Genomic DNA, 19,931 nt, shown 5'->3' with positions numbered 1-19,931 from the left:
TCTTAGTATTTCGTTTTGTAGCAGGTGTCTGACGAGTTAATTTTGTAATAATCGATTGCGAAATACTCAAAAATTGGCTAAATTTCTCTTGGGCACCAGAACAACCGTGAAACGAATACATCTGTGAAGACAGATATCGCTCAGCCTGAGCAAAATCCAAAAACGATCGAAAGGAAGTCTCCAAATGGCTGACCGGAGCCGTATTACACGTTACATAAGTGAGCTCGTGGTCACTGATGTTGCAAGCAGCCACACCTTGTGTTAAGAATAATTCGTTTCGATTTGTAATAATATGATCAATAAGGTTATTTTGATGGGTGCCACCCAATCTTGTAGGATGAACTACGATTTCTTGGAAACCATAGTTACTACAAATCTCATTATATGTATGTTTTTGAGGTAGGACTGCTGCTCATCAAATCAACGTTTAAGCCTTCCAGTATGACTACGTTATACCTTTGAGACCAGCATGTGAACAGTACCCGATCCAGATCATCTAAAAAGTGGGTAACAGAACTTAGCGGCTATCTATAGAGGGTGTTTCACGAAAATCCCCCGGCTGAATAATTCGTGAACAGGTGGCGCTATCGAAGAAATTTCTGTTTCGTAAAGATCCTTGAGATGTCGACCATGAACTGAGTAGTGAGCGGCTCATTTGCATGCATGCACTAATTAGGTAAATACTTTAACTTGTAACTTTTACTTCGCACGCTTACGGAACCTCTGTTTTACGCATCGGGACCTACAGCGAAAAATAGTGCAAGAAAAAAACAACGCATCAACACTTAGTGTTTTTTAGTGCTACGTGGTGAAGTTCACTTTTAAGAGTGTACAGAAGGAGACGGAACACCAACGCGTCTCCTGCGGTCTTGCGGCTGTTCCTTATCTTCCGTGAACCCCGTGTGTCAACCAGGCGGATGAACACGAAATTGATAGCCGGATAGCTAGACCAAAGAGCGCATTGGTGATCTGCTCCCCGCAGGAAATATGTGAATCGACACCGATTAATTACTCGGAAAAATCGCGAAGCGTCGATGCAGTTCTTTTCTTGCAATATTTTTCGCTGAAGACCCATAAGCAGACGCGTAAGACAGACGTTCCGTAAGCGTGCGAAGTAAAAGTTAAAACTTAATATGCTTATCTAAGTAGTGAGCGTATGCAAATGAGCCCTTCACTACTCGGTTCATGATCGATGTCCCAAAGATCTTTACCAAGAAGAAATTTCGTCGACAGCGCCACCTGTTTACGGAATTATTCAGCCGGGGATTTTCGTGAAATAACCTGTATACAACACCAATAAATAAAGGACGACAAGGAAACGCTGATAGCTGTATTCCATCATGGATAACATGAGTGTACTGTCTATGATTTCAATGAAAATGCACTCACAAAGTGGAGTATTTAGGGAGATATCTGACCGAACTCTGTATGCTACAGTATCCCTCACATATAAGCCAACTCCATGATGGCGGTCGTTGTGCAGGTGTGAAAATTCAAGAACACATCCGTGTATTGTGTAGTGAGAGTCATTCATATCACATAACCACTTTTCAGATAAAGGAACAAACGATGTACCACACTTCAGAATTTGCGAAATCAACACAGTAAAATCGTCAGAATGGCTGTTAATGCTTCTAATATTCAAATGAACAGCAGGGAATATTGGATTTACCATTTCTGCCAAATCACATAACGTAATACAGTTTATGGTTAATAATAATAATTCAAAAATCATCTACAAACGAAAAAAAAAGGAAAAACACAGCTGTAACAGCCAGACCTACAGCAGATCACTGATATGGGTAATTCGATTAGCTTCAGCACCTTCATGACGCCTAACAACACCCTCTATATTGTACGCCAGTATTGTAGACCACAATGTTTATTTAACCCAGCTCACCGCTGCTTCAGGAAAGGACTGTGCATTTATAGAATTTAGAACATCGTTCGACACAGTGTCCCATTGTTTGCGAATAGCACAAATTCCACGCTAATCGTATAATCCACAGATTGTGTCTTTCGTTTCGAATTATGTTATGTTAAAACGCCAATTTGAAGCAATTGGTGGCAGTAAGTCTACCATGGTTAATATCGGTTCTGGTGTACCACAGTGGTTACTCTTGGGACCGCTCTTATTGCTTAAGTAGGTGTCTCGCACCGTAAAACCCTGAAATATTATGTCTTATCCCTTATTTATATCAATCATATTTCTGAAAAAAAATTCGCTCATACTCGATGATTCGGAGACGATTGTATTTTGCGCTGGTAAATAACAGGGGTTGTGTACTACGAAATAATACAGCATGATTGCGTATGCACTTAAGTCTCACCAAAACAGTTTTCATAACATTTACAAATAATGAAGTGGATTACATTTCTTGCGGACATTGCAGAGACTCTTACTTTTTGGACTTTAGTGTTTAGATGCTCAATCTACAAATTTGCCCAGCTGTCACCTTGTTGATTGAACCCTACATTCCAGCAAACAACACAAAAAAACAAAACAAAGAAAAACAGTTACAGTCACCCCGTCCGGTCCTTTCTGTGCGCGTTGCTGGTTAGTGCGTATCTACTGTGTTCTTTTTTCGTCGTCCGGATACGAAAGCATACCGGAAGACAGAAAGGAAACCCTCATTTGCATGAAAATCCACGCTCGACTGACGAAGTAACCCATTTCGTTAATTTCTTCGGAGATCACTAGTAAGGGCAGTAGTGGTTTTTTTCGGTAACACGTACAAATGTGGATATAACAACTCTCATGCGACGCATTCATATAAGTTGTCTTCATAAAGCTTCAGACGATTTTAATCCCAGTGTTGAAATTTCCCATAGGCGCAGACTATATGCAGCAGCTTCACGACTTGACTGGCGAAGAGTTCCATGAGGTCATCGACGGGGTAGAGATGTCCAGGAAGCCGATTCACATAAAGAAACTCAAGAAGGTACTCGAAGAATGGACGAGGCACGCAGGTAACTGAATGACCACCAAATTTGGGGGAAGGGATCCATTTTCTTGCACATGGTGTTGCACACACTTGCACACTCAATGGTATTATTCCCTGTAGACTCACTGTAGTGCGTGACGTAACAGCGATGCGTCGGCGCTGCTGTCGTGCTTGCTAGGCAAAAATCGCGCTTTCATTGACTCACTGGGTGTTATTTCACGGCCATTACTAAGGGCATGCCGGAAAGTGGTGTAGCTATTGCAGCTGCTACGCGGTACAGAAAGGGCAACGGTTAACCAATACGGCTATACTTTAGCCTAAGCCATTTAAGGCATTCAAACTATTGATTACCAGTGAATAGACGCGAATGCAGGTTAACAGCTTCATCGTAATTGGATTGACTCATTCTATATCCCCGACACTGCGGTTTTAGCGTTTTTAATTAACTTAGATTGGGTAGGTGCGCGTCTGAGTCCGGTGTCTATATGTAAAAGGCACGTTATCTTCTTATCAATGACAGGCACCATGTTACCATGTTGCCTTTAGAGTGAAGTGTCTGTGGAACAAAGACGTGAGTAAGAGCGACTGGGGAGCTCGAGCCGTTAGGACGTATTGACCATCCTTAAATACGACGTCATCAGGCTGTTTTTACCGCTTTTATCTGAAATTCACAAAGGAAATCTGCTTGGTGTGTTCTGTTCAATTCTGACCAGCATGCTACGACGCATTGCTGATGAAGGCCCAATAAGGCCGAAACAGCTGTTCAATGCTGGTGTGGCGACGTTGGGGACTTATAAACGTATGTTCAACGTGCAGCCAACGAGCCTATGCTATTTTTCTAATCTTGTATATATATATATATAGGACAAATAGGTTAATATATCAGACGGCTACGAGGTTGAATAAAAGTGAAATAATAAGACGTGGACTACAGATTACAGGAACGTTAACAAACGTTTTTTAACCTATGTGTTAAAGTCGGGTAAAAGTTAAGTCGGGAAGGTGGTTCCAATACACAAATCCGGGAGTAAATCTTCGCCATCTAATTATCGTCCTATTTCCCTCACCAGCATCCCCTGCAAATTGTTAAAACACGTTTTATGCTCACATTTAGCGTCTTTTCTCGAAACAAACTCGTTTTTCTCTCACGCACGACATGGGTTTCGCAAATGATTTTCCTGTGAAACACAACTTATTTCTTTCACTCGCGAACTTCACCTAATTTTGGATCGTAACTTATGTGCTGACTGTATATTTCTCGATTTCTCTAAAGCCTTTGATAAAGTATCTCATAAACTTCTATTACTTAAACTAAGTAACCTAAATCTTGACCATAATCTTCTCTCTTGGTTGCATTATTACCTGTCTAACCGTTCACAGTACGTCACAGCTAACGGCTATGACTCCACGCCTAGCCCAGTCCACTCAGGTGTTCCACAAGGTTCCGTCCTTGGTCGCCTTTTGTTCTTAATCTATATCAACGATGATACCTAACTGCGTTTCCTGTAACATTCATTTATTCCCGGATGATTGTGTAATTTTTCGTCAAATCACTAATCCTAACGATATTTTTTGTTGCAACAAGATTTAACTGCTATCTCTAAATGGTGTGACACTTGGGTAATGAAATTAAATATTACTAAATGTAAAGTCTTGCGCATATCTCGAACAAATATGTTACCTCCTTCCATTTACTATCTTAACGATATTACTCTTGAAAATGTTTCATCATACAAGTACCTTGGTCTTCCTATAACTTCAACTCTATCCTGGTCGTTTCACATAAAGAGCATAATTAACGACGCAAACCGCATGTTAGGCTACCTTCGTCGCAACTTCTCTTCAGCCCCTCTATCCCTAAAAACATTGCTCTATAAGTCTCTTGTGCGTTCAAAATTAGAATACTCCGCCTCCATATGGGATCCTAGCTCATCCACACTAATTAATGCAATCGAACTTGCCCAAAATAATTCTGCACGTTTCATTACTGGTAATTATTCTCGCACGGCGAGTATTAGTACGATAAAGAACACTCTTGCCTTACCTTCCCTTGCTTCACATCGTAAAATTTTATGTTTATCTTTACTTCACAAACTTTACTATGACCTGCCTTGTTTGCGTGGTGAACTTCTACCTCCACCCACTTACATTTCATCTCGGATTGATCATCAACATAAGAGGGCCTAACGTCATACCACACCCAACACGTGCCTGCAGTCTTTCGTCCACCGCACATCTGCTGAGTGGAACCACCTTCCTAGTGACATCATACACATCCGCGATCACTCTAGATTTCGCTCTGCATTATGTTCCTTTTTTGACTCACAATAACACCACGTAGCGTTATATCTACCTGTGCACCTTAATATAAACTCTCCCAACTCACTGGCTGTTGTATTATACACTCTTTCATCAATTTGTTACATTTAGTATCTTGATATTTAAAATCTTGATTTACTGACCTTTGTTCACTGTTATTTATTACTGTTTTGTATTTTCTTTTTTCTTTTCCCACTCCCTTCTTCTATGCCCAACGGGCCTCGAGGGTATAATAAATAAATAAATAAGTAAATTTCACTTATATATATACAGGGTGTCCCAGAAAACGTGTCATTGAATTATAATAAAAGAACTACGCCACCTTGAATCATGCGGTCAACGGCATTTGTTCTTACTAGGTTTTTGCCAACTCCTCATGTGAATGTCATGTATCGTAAGTTTAATTTTGTAAGTATTTGCGAACTGAACTCCGGAATTTGCCAAGTAAAGGTCACTTTTTTACCCCACCAATATGAAGAGCGTGTCGAATTCACTCAAGTTCATAATAATTGACAGTGATATTCGCAAGCTATGCCATCGGAAAAAATAGCCGAACATCATGCTTTTTGTAGCGCAGAACCATAACGCGCGACGACTTTTTGAGCGCAATCGCTTGCTGTCCGACGAAAGGAGGTTCCAAACCCAGCCCACAGAGTGATAGTAGAAAAAGTGACAGTTCCTGAAATTGGGAGATATATATATATATATATATATATATATATAAGTGGAATTAGAGGAATGCGGTTCACCACGAAAAATTAATTAAGATATTCAATAAGAATCAGAGGTGAAGACAGTGTTTCTACAGGACACAAGGAATAAAAGGGGGACTAACTAGAGACCAACAAGAAACTAAGAGGGGGTGTTCGACGCTTCGACAGCGGCGCAGTCTTCAAGAGGAATGATATATTATGGTGACGCACGACGATTCCAAAGAATGAGAAGGGAGTATGTACAAAGGGAGAGGGCAGGCACACGTGCTTTGTCAAACAAAGGTAAAAGCGATTCATTTTACCCTTTTACCCTGAGCTTTTTATCTTTTTTTAGCTTTTTACCCTGAGCTTCCGCCGTAACGTAGACAACCCTTTTAAGACAATGAAAAAATGGCTAGGAAGCAAGCGAGCTGGTGAAGATGGTGCATAATGTAAAAACTCCGAGACTAGGGAACACGAAGGGACAGACACAACACGAAGTCTTGAGACTTCGTGTTGTGGCTATTCCTTCGTGTTCCCTAGTCTCGGGGTTTTTACATTATGCAACTCTTTTAGCATTCCATGTATCTTAAATGCGAAGAAATTATCTCATTTTTTCTTACTTCCCGCACCTTCGTAGTCTGTGTTTCATTTTTCATTCCAGCTACATACATTAACGGTCGTCCGAACCCCATTCACCACCCCTTCAACCTATATATATATATATATATATATTTATATATATATATATATATATATACAGGGGAGAAAAGACACCAGAGACTGGAGTAGGGAGTAGGGGAAAGTTATTTATTAAGCTGGCATTTAAACTAAGGGTCTGGGGAAGATCTTCCCTAATGTCTTCTAAAACGTCTAAAACTAAGGTCTTCCCCAGACCCTTAGTTTAAATGCCAGCTAAATATATATATATATAAGTGAAATAATAAGACGTGGACTACAGATTGCAGGAACGTTAACAAAAACTAATTTATTTCATGGGTACTTTAACACATAGGTTAAAAAAAGTATGGTCGACGTTTCGACAGTGGCACTGTCTTCGTCAAGACGAAGACAGTGCCAGAGGTTCAGAGGTGTCTTACGACACCCTGGCAGGAGGCATCACGTGCCACGTGACCTTCTCATGCCATCCGCTCAAACATTGCCTGCCTGTGTACTGCTGATGAGGCCCAAGAAGGCCGAAACAGCTATCCATTACTGGCATGGCGACGTTTGACTTACAAACATATGCTATAGGTGCAGACAAAGAGCTCCCGCTAATTTTTGTCCCCCTTATATATATGCAGGAAAAAAAAACATTAAAGAAAGAACTAAATGACACTAGACGTGTTTGAAATTCAAAATTACAGATTAAGATGACTTCTATGGCTGCACGTAGAGAAACATATACTCATGGAACGATGCGACAGCACCAGAGGACAAGTGTTTCGCCGTGTTTGCGGCTCGTCAGCTCTGGGCTGGGTATATATATATGTAGATATAAGTTCAAAAAAAGACGCGGAAAAATATTTCAGGGAAGTTGCAAACACTGCTTTATTACATAGGAAGACGTTAAAAAGTAAAATGGGCAAGGGGTTGACGTTTGGACAGTGGCATTGTCTTCGTCAGGACAAAAAAAGAAAAAAATCTGTTTCCGCGTCTTTTTTTTAAGTTTTGTAAAACTTCGTGGCCGTTTGATAATCCTTTTACCTCAACCTATATATATATATATATATATATATATATATATATATATATACAGGGTCTCCCAGCTAAGTGTATACAGATTTTTAAAATATATATATATAACACTTTTTCCAAGATGAAATCAATTGCAATATAGCATATGCTGAAGGGCACTCCCTAGCAGAGCATTAGCAAAGTCCAAAGGCAATGTCTTAATTAACTTTCATTAATTAACTTGTTAATTATAAAAGCTACAAAGTTGTCCCAACGAGAACATCTGTTCCTTTCGGTCACCTGATATCGTAGCTGTTTGCAGAACAAAAATCCGTCCCATAGATCGCCCGCAAAAAATTAGTGAAGGAACGCCATTTTCTTTATTTACACTTCTTACTCACTTCTTCTCACTAAATTCTGTGTGCGCACACAGAATTTATGACCTCCCTTCGGCAACCTCAACGCACTGCGATTTCCCTTCCCCCACCACTGTCGAAGCACACGAAAGTGAGTGTTTTCTGTTTGACCAACTCATTATACCTTTCACTTGAAAAAGAACGATCCACCGTTCGAAACGTCGTGTCTGTGTAATTTCAAAATGAATTAAATGAAGTCATCTGAAAATATTCCTTTGGTGGTGCTCTGTGCGAACTTATTTCTTCTGTGTATTAATACGGCGCCGTCTGAATCTTCAAGACCTTCAAGAATATATATATAGGACAAATAGGTTAATATATCAGACGGCTACGAAGTTGAATAAAAGTGAAACAATAAGACGTGGACTACAGATTACAGGAACGTCAACAAAAACTAATTTATTTAATGGGCAATTTAACACATAGATTAAAAAAAAGAATGGTCGACGTTTCGACAGTAGCACTGTCTTCGTCAGGACAAAAGAGGTACAAGGGTTGCATATTGCTTAAATAGGTTCCCTGACTTCCCTGAGGGACGTCACAATCGGTGCAAGTATGCCACGTGACAGTTGTCTGTGAGTCATATTCTCGAATATTCGGCAAGGTCAAGTCCGGGTGGTGATGTCATCTTTCTTGGGGAGCCAGCTCAGGGTGAGCTGTACTGAGGCCATTGCTGAAAAGAAAAAAAGAGGAACAAATAAAATGAAAAAATGGGAAAGTATATCCCATCTAGGCGACCAGATTCCATACTGTTGAAAGTACACTGGGATCTTCGTTAATGATTGATTGGAATTTGTAAATGAGGTAAGACTCGCGTTGTTCCCTGCCTATATCGGAGCTAAAGGTTGATCGAAGAATAAAAAGGGCGACGTCATTTATTGAATGACCAGGCTGGTTGAAATGACGAGAAACAGGAAGATTTGGCTTTTTATTAACGTCCGACCGGTGGTTGTTGAACCTGATCCGAAAAGATGTTTTGGCTTGACCTACGTATTGTGCTTGACACGGGTTGCACTGAATGGCATAAATGACGTTGGATGAATTACAGTCAAAGTCACCATGCATTTTGACTAAGAAATTAGAAGTTGTGCTGTTAAGCACGTGGGCACTTCGCATTAGTTTGCATATTTGACATCTGCGGCCATTGCACGGGTGGCAGCCTGCCGTCGGACTTGTTGGTCGGTTGACTTTGGAGCTGACTAGATTATCGTGGAGGTTTTGCGTGCGCCTGCAGGCCACACGTGGGGATTCCGGGAAGATTTGTCGCATGCGCTCTAACAGACGAAGAATACCGTGGTGGCGATTAAGGATACTGTTGATGTTGGAAACATTATTGTTGAATGTTACAACGAGGTTGACGGAACCATTGTCTGGATTGCGGTTGCGGTTTTGGAACCGAGCTTTGCGATCTGCCCTGCGGGAATGCAAAAAATGCCCTGTGGCACTGTCTTCGTCAGGACAAAAAAAGTGTCCTTTTGTGTCCTGACGAAGACACTGTCGTGCTACTGTCGAAACGTCGACCATTCTTTTTTTCATCTATGTGTTAAATTGCTCACTCCTCAACACCACAGGGCAAGCCAGTGAATTATAATGCAGGAAAAAATGCCCTTAAAGAAACAAGTAAATGACACTAGACGTGTTTGAAATTCAAAATTACAGATTAAGATGGCTTCTATGGCTGCACGGAGAGAAACAGATACTCATGGAACGATGCGACAGTACCAGAGGACACGTGTTTCGCCGTGTTTGTGACTCGTCAGCTCTGGGTAGCTGCGCATCGTTCGAAATTGGCAAACCAGGGGTCGCTCAGCGAGCGATACACCTGGGAGGGTGACTGAGCACTCCTTAATGCCACAGTGCAATGCAGTGAATTACAATGAAGTGACAAGGAAAAGCCATTAAAGAAACAAGTAAATGACACTAAACACATTTGAAGTTAAAAATTACAGATTACGATGGCTTCAATGGCGGCACGCAGAGAAACAGATACTCATGGAACTATGCGACAGCACCAGAGGACACGTGTTTCGCCGTGTTTGACTTATTTTTGCCTTATTTGTGTGTGTGCCTTATTTGTCGGGATAGGTAGTTACAAATCATAAATATGCAATCTGCTGTACCTGCGCCGAACACGAATATGACATAAACAGCGTTTCTGAAGTTCGAGTGGTATGCCAAAGCAACTTTGGATTTACTGATAGCTGATATCTCACGTGGAAGATTTCACAGTAGAACAACAAGTATATTGGCTGCATTAGTACACACATTCACAGATCCAGCACGGCAGAGAACGTGTCCATATACTTTGCTGCTTGTGTAGGGTTAGTGGACCCGTCAGAAAGCAACTTGTGCAGCTGCTATGCCGAAAGATGGTGCTCCAACCACTCAGAGTGGTTTATCCATTCTACTGCATCCATGCAGATGCTTTTTGGAAGCAGCTGTGAGTTGAGTGCTCATATCTGAGCAAAAAATTTCAGAATGGCGATCAGAGACTTGAAAACTGAAAATTCAACCGGCCGAGATGCTGCGTTTACGCCACTGGTGTGGTGCTATGCTATGCTAAGCCGCAGAATGGAATGGGAACTGGCCTACCTCTCATCGAGTGGGTAGCGGAGAAACGCAGTATTTATCCTTCTTAAATCGATGTCGGAACAAGCAAGCGAAGCAGACCTGCCTTCCATTTATCTGTCACTGAATTGAACTACACAAGTATCCAAGAGGTTCGGAGTTTTTCAGAGTCTGTATCGACAACATGTTAAGGGAAGGACACTAAAAACTATCCCCAAGTCTGCTCCTAATTACGTATGTCTGACATACATTTCAGTTAACTTCAACTTTCCTCGCTTTAATTACCTTTAATTAGTATTGCCTCTTACTCTTAATTGCCTTCAACTACTTCCATTCGATATAGTTCACCTTCATTTAGGTTTACCCTCTGCTCTCCTCTTTACAACTCCACTTATACCTCTCCTTCTCTCTCCCCACACATACAGCTTTTTCCATTACTCCTCCTAATGCACACTGCTAATGCTTCGGGATTAAAAGGAACACGTGCTTCCACGGCGTATGGGTGACGTGTGTGAGCATATTGCCACGAAGGCTGTGGCGCGTTCGAGGGGGTTTCGTGCATTCATCAATTGGCTAACATTTCTGGTACACGTGTTGCAGGCACATTGCAAGTCGACGAGAGATCTTCTGAGACTGCGGATGTCAGAGCTGGGATGCATTCTGCCATCGACAGGAGAGACGTCGAGCAAGTGCGAAAGTATATGCAGGAAAAACCGTTTCTAAAGATGTGGCTCAATCCACATACGGATGAGTCTGCTATGCTTCGAGCTGTGAAGAAGAACGCGTTTAGGGCGTATGCCCTTCTGCGGTCGGAGAAATGTGAATTCAAGGACACTGACGAAAGCGATTGTCTTTTGGACTTGAGTAAGCTCCAAAAGTCAGAACTTGTGCGACAAAAATATTTCGTAACCCAGTCCCAGGAATCTCACATCTATGCCCTCAAGAGCAGATCGCAGAGCCAAGCTGCTTGTGAAGGATTTGACGAAATTCTCGATAACTTGTATCGTGCTCTCGACAGCCGCGACTTACTCCGGCCTGTGTTGAAAGTAGCATCAGGGGCCCTCCATTTGAGTATTCTATTTGACTTTGAGAGAGAGCACACAAACTACATGACGGGCCACGGCAGTAAATGCCTCGGGTTAACTTTCCCAGAAAAAGAAAGCATCTTTGTGGGAGCCAAGGGCCTCCACGGGGGACCAACGCAAGCCACGAATGATCGCATAAATGAAGTCGCAGGGATCATGGCCCACGAGCTATGTCATTTGGCTCTTTCGCTTGTATACAAAAATAGAGCAAGGCCCTACCGGCGCATGGATGCAACCAGAAGAAAAGATTACGCAAGTATCCTGGAGGACGCCAAAGGTAGAAAGGAAGACTTGCATGATATCTTAAAATGGGTATTTAATGAGGAAGCCGAAAATGAGGATGCCAAAGCAGAACTTATCGTTCGGGTACCTCATCTTCTTGCTCTTGATCCTACGAATGGCGACAAAATTCTCGAGAAACAAGTCCCGAGACTCTACCAGTTCTTCAAAGAGCACGTCGTCCATGATATGGCACTGTGCACACAGAATGGCTGTCCCATAAAGGACATCGAAATAATCAGGGAGTTCAACGCAAAATTAGGGAGGGCGTCATCAACAGAGGATCTGAACATAACATTTGAGGAAAGGCTTCAGCAGAGCGTTCTTGTATATAAACCGTTTGTTGTCCTTGCTGCATCGAATTTGTTGTTCCTCGAAGCAATGGTTAATGACCTCGTGAGAGAACAAGATGTTCCCTATCTGTTTCTCGAAGCATCACAGTGGAAGCAGGAAACATGTAAGATCCTAGACAAGAACAAGTGCAGGTTCTTGCTCCTATCGTGTGAGGGCAAAACTGACCTCCAAGGCATTCTTCAGTACTCAGAAAATCTGCATGACATCACCGGCACGAACGTCATTCTGCTGACGTCAAACGCCAACCTGGAGCACTGTTGCCATGAGATTAAAAAGATACCACTATCTGAGAGCGAAGTTGTCGGAAACATACCGAGTGCTAGTTATGAGAATGTGACATCAGTGTGCAAGAAAGCAATTATAGAAATGTCACAGATCGCACTTCAGTCTCCCGACCACAAGTCTTATATTCACCCCATCCTATATACGGATCGGTTTTTGGAAATTTGCCGCGAGAACACGTTTCTAACATTGTGCAGAGAAAAGGTTCTGCATTTTGGCCCACAGCTGAAGGCCCTCCAGGAAAACACAAGCAGGTGCTACATTGAACAAACGTGTCGAAGGTCCGTTGAAGTGGATTTGAGAAAGGTCGAAGAGCGTTCTAGGCACGACGCTTTCGCTATCCTCGGAGGCACAGAGGAAACACTCCGGTCATTTCTACGAAATCTGCATGCTCTGAAGCGAATGAGCACCTTGGACAAGTTCGAGGAAATTGTCATTCTGGACAGCGGCGGTGACTACAACGATCTTGTTGACATGAAATACTACAAGGGGAAGACAGTTCACCTGCTAGAATTCGGTGATGGATGCTTCATGTGGAGAAAATCAAACGGCGCCCTAAGTCACCTTCCCATGATCGGTGAAGAAAACTGCTCAGCAATTTCTCTACTTGAAAGAAGTGAGAAAGTCGTCGTTGTGTCCGGAGACTCAGGAATGGGAAAAACCGTGTTGGCGACCTGGCTTTGCACAAAAATCAAGGACTCAGACAAGCAAGCATGGGTGCTTCATGTCAGTAATTATCCGCAGGTGCAAGAGGCTATGACTATACACAGTGGACAAACTGGTGTAATTAATTTCATACTGTTCGCGAAGTTGTGTGGCGTGTCAACAAGCGGAGTAGAGTTTGAACTGTTTCAGGAAAGCGTCACTGAGGGACGTCCGTTTAACGTGTGGGTCATTTTCGACGCCCTTGATGAAATTCAGGAGACCAGCCGGAAAATTATCCTTGATCTCACGAAGCTCTTGGTGAAAGCAAAGCTTTCTAAGATACTACTGTTCACACGCACCATATGCACAAATTCGATTCAAGATGAAATGCACGTGGTGTCTTTCCACATGAATCCGTTCTCCAAGGACGACCAAGCGCAATTTCTGCAGAAATACACTGATGGAACGCCATCTCCGCTATCCAATACTGAGGCCATTGACAAAACGTTCGAAAAGATACTTCGTCACGTTACAGTCAATTACAGCTCCATTCTAGGCAATCCTCTTCTTCTCCGAATGATGGCCGAGGTGGGGCGAGGGAAAACCTCTGACCCCGATTACTGCGGCTTGGTACAAAGCGTGTTGAACTCTCATAATTGCTATCTACTGTTATCCGTGTACAGGTTGTTTGTCGAGTACAAATACCTGCGATATCGCAAAGAAAAAAAGAATGAGGATATAGGAAAAGCCGCCGCCCAAGATGATGACATGAGGTTGAAGCCGAAATTTTACGAGGACTATGGTCGCCTAGCATTCAAGGCTGTTCTCTCCCAGGACGTCCTCAAGGGACTACTAAGTGAAACTGAGTCCCGTGACTTGGAACCCAGTGGGACGCTAATGACGGACGTCAAGGAGAACAGGCTAAAACACGGTCTCATACAGGAATTGAGCAACGATGTGCCTCGCTTTGTGCATCACAGCTTCGCCGAGTTTTTCGCAGCAGATTCGCTATTCAAGAGGCTACAAAAGGTGGATGCTAGAAGCCGTGAAGATATGACACGTATAGTCTCCAGGTTGTATGGAGAATCTAGCTATGAGGGCATGTTGAGTTTCTTGGATGGTTTAGCAGCAGAGCGACACGTAGTACACAGCAGTATTATGAATAACGACCTAGAGAGCTTTAAAGAAGCTCTAGAAAGTGATTGCTCTCTAGACAGCCTCGAAAGAACGCCTCTGCACGTCGCGGCACTGCACGCTGATCACGATATCTTAAAGTATATTCCCGTTAATGAAGCACTGGCACAGAAAGATATGATTGGTATGACACCTCTCATGTACGCTGATAAGATTAAATCCTGGGACAGATTAGACGCCTTCTGCGCTCGTGGTAGCGGTTTTCCTCTCAATTGGTTTGAACAACTACCGACGGTGCTCGCGAACCTCATCTCTCAACCAGGTCTTAATAGTTTCTTTTTACGCGACGTCGTTTACGCGCGACGTAAGGGACTGTTATCTGTGCTGCTTAGAGAGTTTTGCAAAATTAAGATATATTCCAGTGACACCTGCATTGAGAGTGCACCACGATACTTCATGGAAAACGACTGCCCCGATCAGGACGTGATATATACCCCTGTAGATATTGACCGTATTAATTTTGCCGGTTTCTTTACGCCTTTATATATCAGCATCATTATTGACGAACTTGATATTTTCCAGATGCTTCTTCCTTATTCCTCACTAAACTTTAATTATATGCTTGGCAAAAAAGTGGCCAGTGAATGCGTTGCCCGCGGTCGTACGGACATGCTGAAGCATCTACTCCCTTTAACACCTGTATTACCGTACCGCGATGTATGTCGGCGTAAACCTGATACTGCAGACGTTCTACTCCCACATTTGTTGGCCGAATTCACTATTAAGAAGGGCCTTTTGCATAACAGCATTGATATGGGACACAATGGAGTAACGAAAGCTATTCTCCCTCACACTGATGCAAGTGATCGCAATATGCATCTAGGCAAAACGGCTTTACAAGTAAGCGTGCGCTCTGGTTACTTGGATACGGTGAAACTTATGCTGCCTTACTCTGATGTTCATGGAACTGACATGCACGACGTAGCTCCACTTCTCATGGATGTTGACTACAGTTATTCACTGCTGAGACGGGAACTAGATAGTATACTGCAGTCCGAGGACGTGGAAGACAAAAAGGGGAGTAATGCCGCATTTGCCATTGCGCAACTCTTCATTCTTCATTCGACCATGGTCTCTCTTAACATTGACGCCAAAACAATTCTGCTGATTGGCATCAAGTGTAGAAACCCCCTTGCCACTTTCAAACTGTTTCTTCCTCATCTGTCAGGCACATCCCGTGCTATAAGACAACAAATATCAGCCCATTATCCTTTAACGGATGGAGAGCAGGATATCCTAAAGTATCTCATTTCTTACACTCCGATTAACACTGCCGGTAAGGATGGATATACACCACTCGCTACCTGCTGCCGTAACGGACACTTGACAGCGGCGAAGCTTCTCCTTCCTCATACAGTAGTTGACGAACTTGAAAGCGAACCATTGTTTCAGAGTGTGCTCAAAAGCCAGTGTCATATGGTAGAGATGCTTCTCCCTCATTCCTTGAAACATAGTAGCGACAGTGTGTTGCTAACTGCCGTCGCTTTCAGAAGAGTGGGTGAGATGAAGTTGCTTCTCCCTCAAGTTGATGTGAACGCTCGTACAGAATGGAAAAGGACAGCGTGGCATGAAAGTGTGCGCCGAGGTGACTGGCCATCCGTGCAGCTCTTTCTGCCGTACACAGATAGACATGACAGTGACATGAGTAAAAACATGGCGCTGCTGTTGAATGCTTGCGAAAAGTGGAAAGCCAGTCGCGAATCATCGAAGGAAGAAGATAAGCACACTGGGGAAATGAACGTTGGAGATGTCAAAATATTTAAGCTGCTTCTCCTGCAATCGAGCTTCAATATTGCGGATGCAGATCGGGCCCTCCCACTCGACGGGAGCGTCGCAGACATTGACATGATGGTGTTATTCTGCCCACATCGGTTGCTGAAAAAGCTATTGTTTCCGCATTCGCCACTTACGACTCGTAGCATAAGTATGGCAGAGTTCATCGAGTGTGTTGAAAGCACTGAGAGGGAGGATGTACTGAAGTATCTCATTTCCTTCACCCCAATTAACACTTCTGACGAAAACGAAGATACACCGCTGGATTACTGCAGCCGTAATGGGCGCCTGACAGCAGCGAAGCTTCTCCTTCCTCTTACACTAGTTGGCGAACTTGAAAGCGATCCATTGTTTAAGAGTGTGCTCGAAAGTCAGTGTCATATCGTAGAGATGCTTCTCCCTCACTCCTTGAAACATAATAGCGACAGTGTGTTGCTAGATGCCGTCGAGTCGAGACACGCGGGTGCGACGAAGTTGCTTCTCCCTCATGTTGATGTGAACGCTCGTACACTAAGGAAAAGGACAGCGTGGCATGGAAGTGTGCGCCGAGGTGACTGGCCATCCGTGCAGCTCTTTCTGCAGTACACAGGTAGACATGCGAGTGACATGAGTATAAACATGGCGCTGCTGTTGAATGCTTGCAAAGTGTCGAAAGCCAGTCGCGAATCATCGAACGCAAACGATAAGTATACTGGGGAAATGAACGTTGGAGATGTCAAAATATTTAAGCTGCTTCTCCTCCACTCGAGCTTCAATATTGCGGATGCAGATCGGGCCCTCCCACTCGACGGGAGCGTCGCAGACATTGACATGATGGAGTTATTCTGCCCACATCGGTTGCTGAAAAAGCTATTGTTTCCGCATTCGCCACTTACGACTCGTAGCATAAGTGTGGCAGAGTTCATCGAGTGTGTTGAAAGCACTGAGAGGGAGGATGTACTGAAGTATCTCATTTCCTTCACCCCAATTAACACTTCTGACGAAAACGAAGATACACCGCTGGATTACTGCAGCCGTAATGGGCGCCTGACAGCAGCGAAGCTTCTCCTTCCTCTTACACTAGTTGGCGAACTTGAAAGCGATCCATTGTTTAAGAGTGTGCTCGAAAGTCAGTGTCATATCGTAGAGATGCTTCTCCCTCACTCCTTGAAACATAATAGCGAAAGTGTGTTGCTAGATGCCGTCGAGTCGAGACACGCGGGTGCGACGAAGTTGCTTCTCCCTCATGTTGATGTGAACGCTCGTACACTAAGGAAAAGGACAGCGTGGCATGGAAGTGTGCGCCGAGGTGACTGGCCATCCGTGCAGCTCTTTCTGCAGTACACAGGTAGACATGCGAGTGACATGAGTATAAACATGGCGCTGCTGTTGAATGCTTGCAAAGTGTCGAAAGCCAGTCGCGAATCATCGAACGCAAACGATAAGTATACTGGGGAAATGAACGTTGGAGATGTCAAAATATTTAAGCTGCTTCTCCTCCACTCGAGCTTCAATATTGCGGATGCAAATCGGGCCCTCCCACTCGACGGGAGCGTCGCAGTCACTGACATAATCGAGTTATTCTGCCCACATCCGTTGCTGAGAAAGCTATCCATTCCGCATTCGCTACTCACGACTCGTAGTATAAGTGTGACAGAGTTCATCGAGTGTGTTGAAAGCACTGAGACGGAGGATGTACTGAAGTATCTCATTTCCTTCACCCCAGTTAACAAGTCCGATGAAAACGGAGATACACCACTGGGATACTGTAGCCGTAATGGGCACTTGATAGCGGCGAAGCTTCTCCTTCCTCTCACCGTAATTGACGAACCTCTAAACAAACCATTGTTTGTGAGTATGTGCAGAGGCAACTGCCTTGTCGTAGAGATGCTTCTCCCCCACTCCTTGAAACATATTAGCGACAGTGTGTTTCGACTTCGCGCCGTTTCAAGACAAGAGGGTTCGAAGAAGTTGCTTCTTCCCCATGTTGATGTGAACGCTCGTACAGTGGAGAAAAGGACGGCGTGGCATGAAAGTGTGCTTCGAGGTGACTGGGTATCGGTGCAGCTCCTTGTACCTTACACAAATGCACCTGATAGCGACATCAGCCAGAACAGACCGTTATTGTTGGATGCATGCAAAACGCCGAAACAGCAAGAGGAAGAAGGGGAAGATGAAAGTGAAGGTGAAGAAGGAGAGGAGGAAGGAGGGAGAGGAGAAGAAGTGGAAGAGGGTGATGATTATGATTATGACGATGATGATGAAGAGAATGGGGAAATGCGCGTTTCACGTATGAAACTATTGAAGCTGCTTATCTTCCACTCGGACTTCCATATTGTGGATGCGGATCGGGCTCTGCCACTCGACGGGAGCATCAAAAACATTCACATGATGAAGTTACTGCAACCGCATTCAAAGATTTAAGAAGCCTCTGCTTGTGGACACACTGCCTAAACCCGTAATGCTGGTAACATCCATGTGCTGAAGCTCCTTCTGGGCCATTCACTTTTATTAACGCTATAGTGATCACAGATGTTCCATCACGCTCTACCTGTGCGTTTTTGCCTTTCTTTCTGTCGTCATACCATGCTGCTAAATCATTGCGCTCTAGCCGTCGTCATCTACTCTTCTAATCAATCTCACCATTTTTGTACCGCGGTGCCGTTCTCGATTGATATTCTTTTTTACAATGTCGTCTGTACTTCTCCCATGGTTGCACCCTCTTCATGACTTTTGATGTCGCATCTCGCAGTGGACATTAATGTGTATACAATTATCTCAGTGTATCTGTTCTGCACCGCGCTGTCGAACCGAATGGAATCAACGTGCGACGAAATGACACTTCCAAGTGACATGCCATAAGTTCATACCATCTATCCATGTGAGGTGCACACTTCATTATAAGTTGATATCATACGCATTTATAATAGCATTTAGAACAATATAGTGCCCGCAATAATATTGCAATTGTATTCGCGTTTGTTTATTGATACCGCATTCAATGTTAGCATTTTTCGGTAATAAATATTTGTAGCAATTGAGTTGTCTCTCTGATGTGTCTTTCTAAGAAGATGGGATATTAATGTTTGCGAGCGTTCCAGAAGGGTATAGCTCATGATGGAACTTGGATGCTACGAACCAACAGAAAAATCATTGTACTTTGATTATGTTCAGAAGGGTTTTCTTCATGACAACTGATGCCGAGAGATTAATGTAGATCCATAGAGTGATCCATGGAGCCAAATGTGATCCAATGTTTGTACAAATTTGGGAAACCAAGATTGCCGTGACCGTCCCGAGCTTGGACAAATGTCGCCTTTCAGGCGTGGTGTCGGTTCCTTGGCTGGCTAATGCATGGCCTTCGGTTGGCCACGGTCTACACACACGTGTCATTCTCCTGTATGTACCAAAGAGAAATACGGCAAAATGAGCCTCTTAAGAGTATTAAAAAATAAATTAATTAAGTGTATTGAATTGTAATTAAGTGTACTCAAGTATGTTACTGCCGAGATATTTATTTTGGGCTGAAAATCATATTTCAACTCTCTTGGTGTCCATAAGCAGGTATTGTACCGGGAATGGCTCGGGCAAAGTATATCTTAGCCTGTGCTCGCTATTTGAAAGGTGTTCCATCTGAAAGGTTGATTAGGGAGCTGCTGTCAGTGCGCAATGTATAGAAAATGTATAGGTAGTTATTCAGCAGGTGTCTCGCAGTTCCTCCTA

General features: G+C 43.4%; 1 protein-coding gene across 2 annotated transcripts in view; it reads left to right on the top strand.

Annotated features, from left to right (window-relative positions):
- Nucleotides 1–19,249, top strand: part of LOC135375910 (uncharacterized) — a 50,559-nt gene extending 31,310 nt beyond the window's left edge. For both annotated transcript variants that reach the window (XM_064608545.1, XM_064608546.1), the window contains 2 exons: nt 2,833–2,970; nt 11,218–19,249. In XM_064608545.1, coding sequence (XP_064464615.1) covers nt 2,833–2,970; nt 11,218–18,632 — 7,553 coding nt within the window. In that variant the 3' untranslated portion in view covers nt 18,633–19,249. The remainder of the gene's footprint in view (nt 1–2,832; nt 2,971–11,217) is intronic.
- Nucleotides 19,250–19,931: the final 682 nt, after the last annotated feature.

This window comes from Ornithodoros turicata, unplaced genomic scaffold (genome assembly GCF_037126465.1).
Source record: "Ornithodoros turicata isolate Travis unplaced genomic scaffold, ASM3712646v1 ctg00000955.1, whole genome shotgun sequence".
NCBI lineage: Eukaryota > Metazoa > Arthropoda > Arachnida > Ixodida > Argasidae > Ornithodoros > Ornithodoros turicata.
The sequence above is the reverse complement of the archived record's forward strand: the minus strand, read 5'-3'. Positions and strand labels throughout refer to the sequence as shown.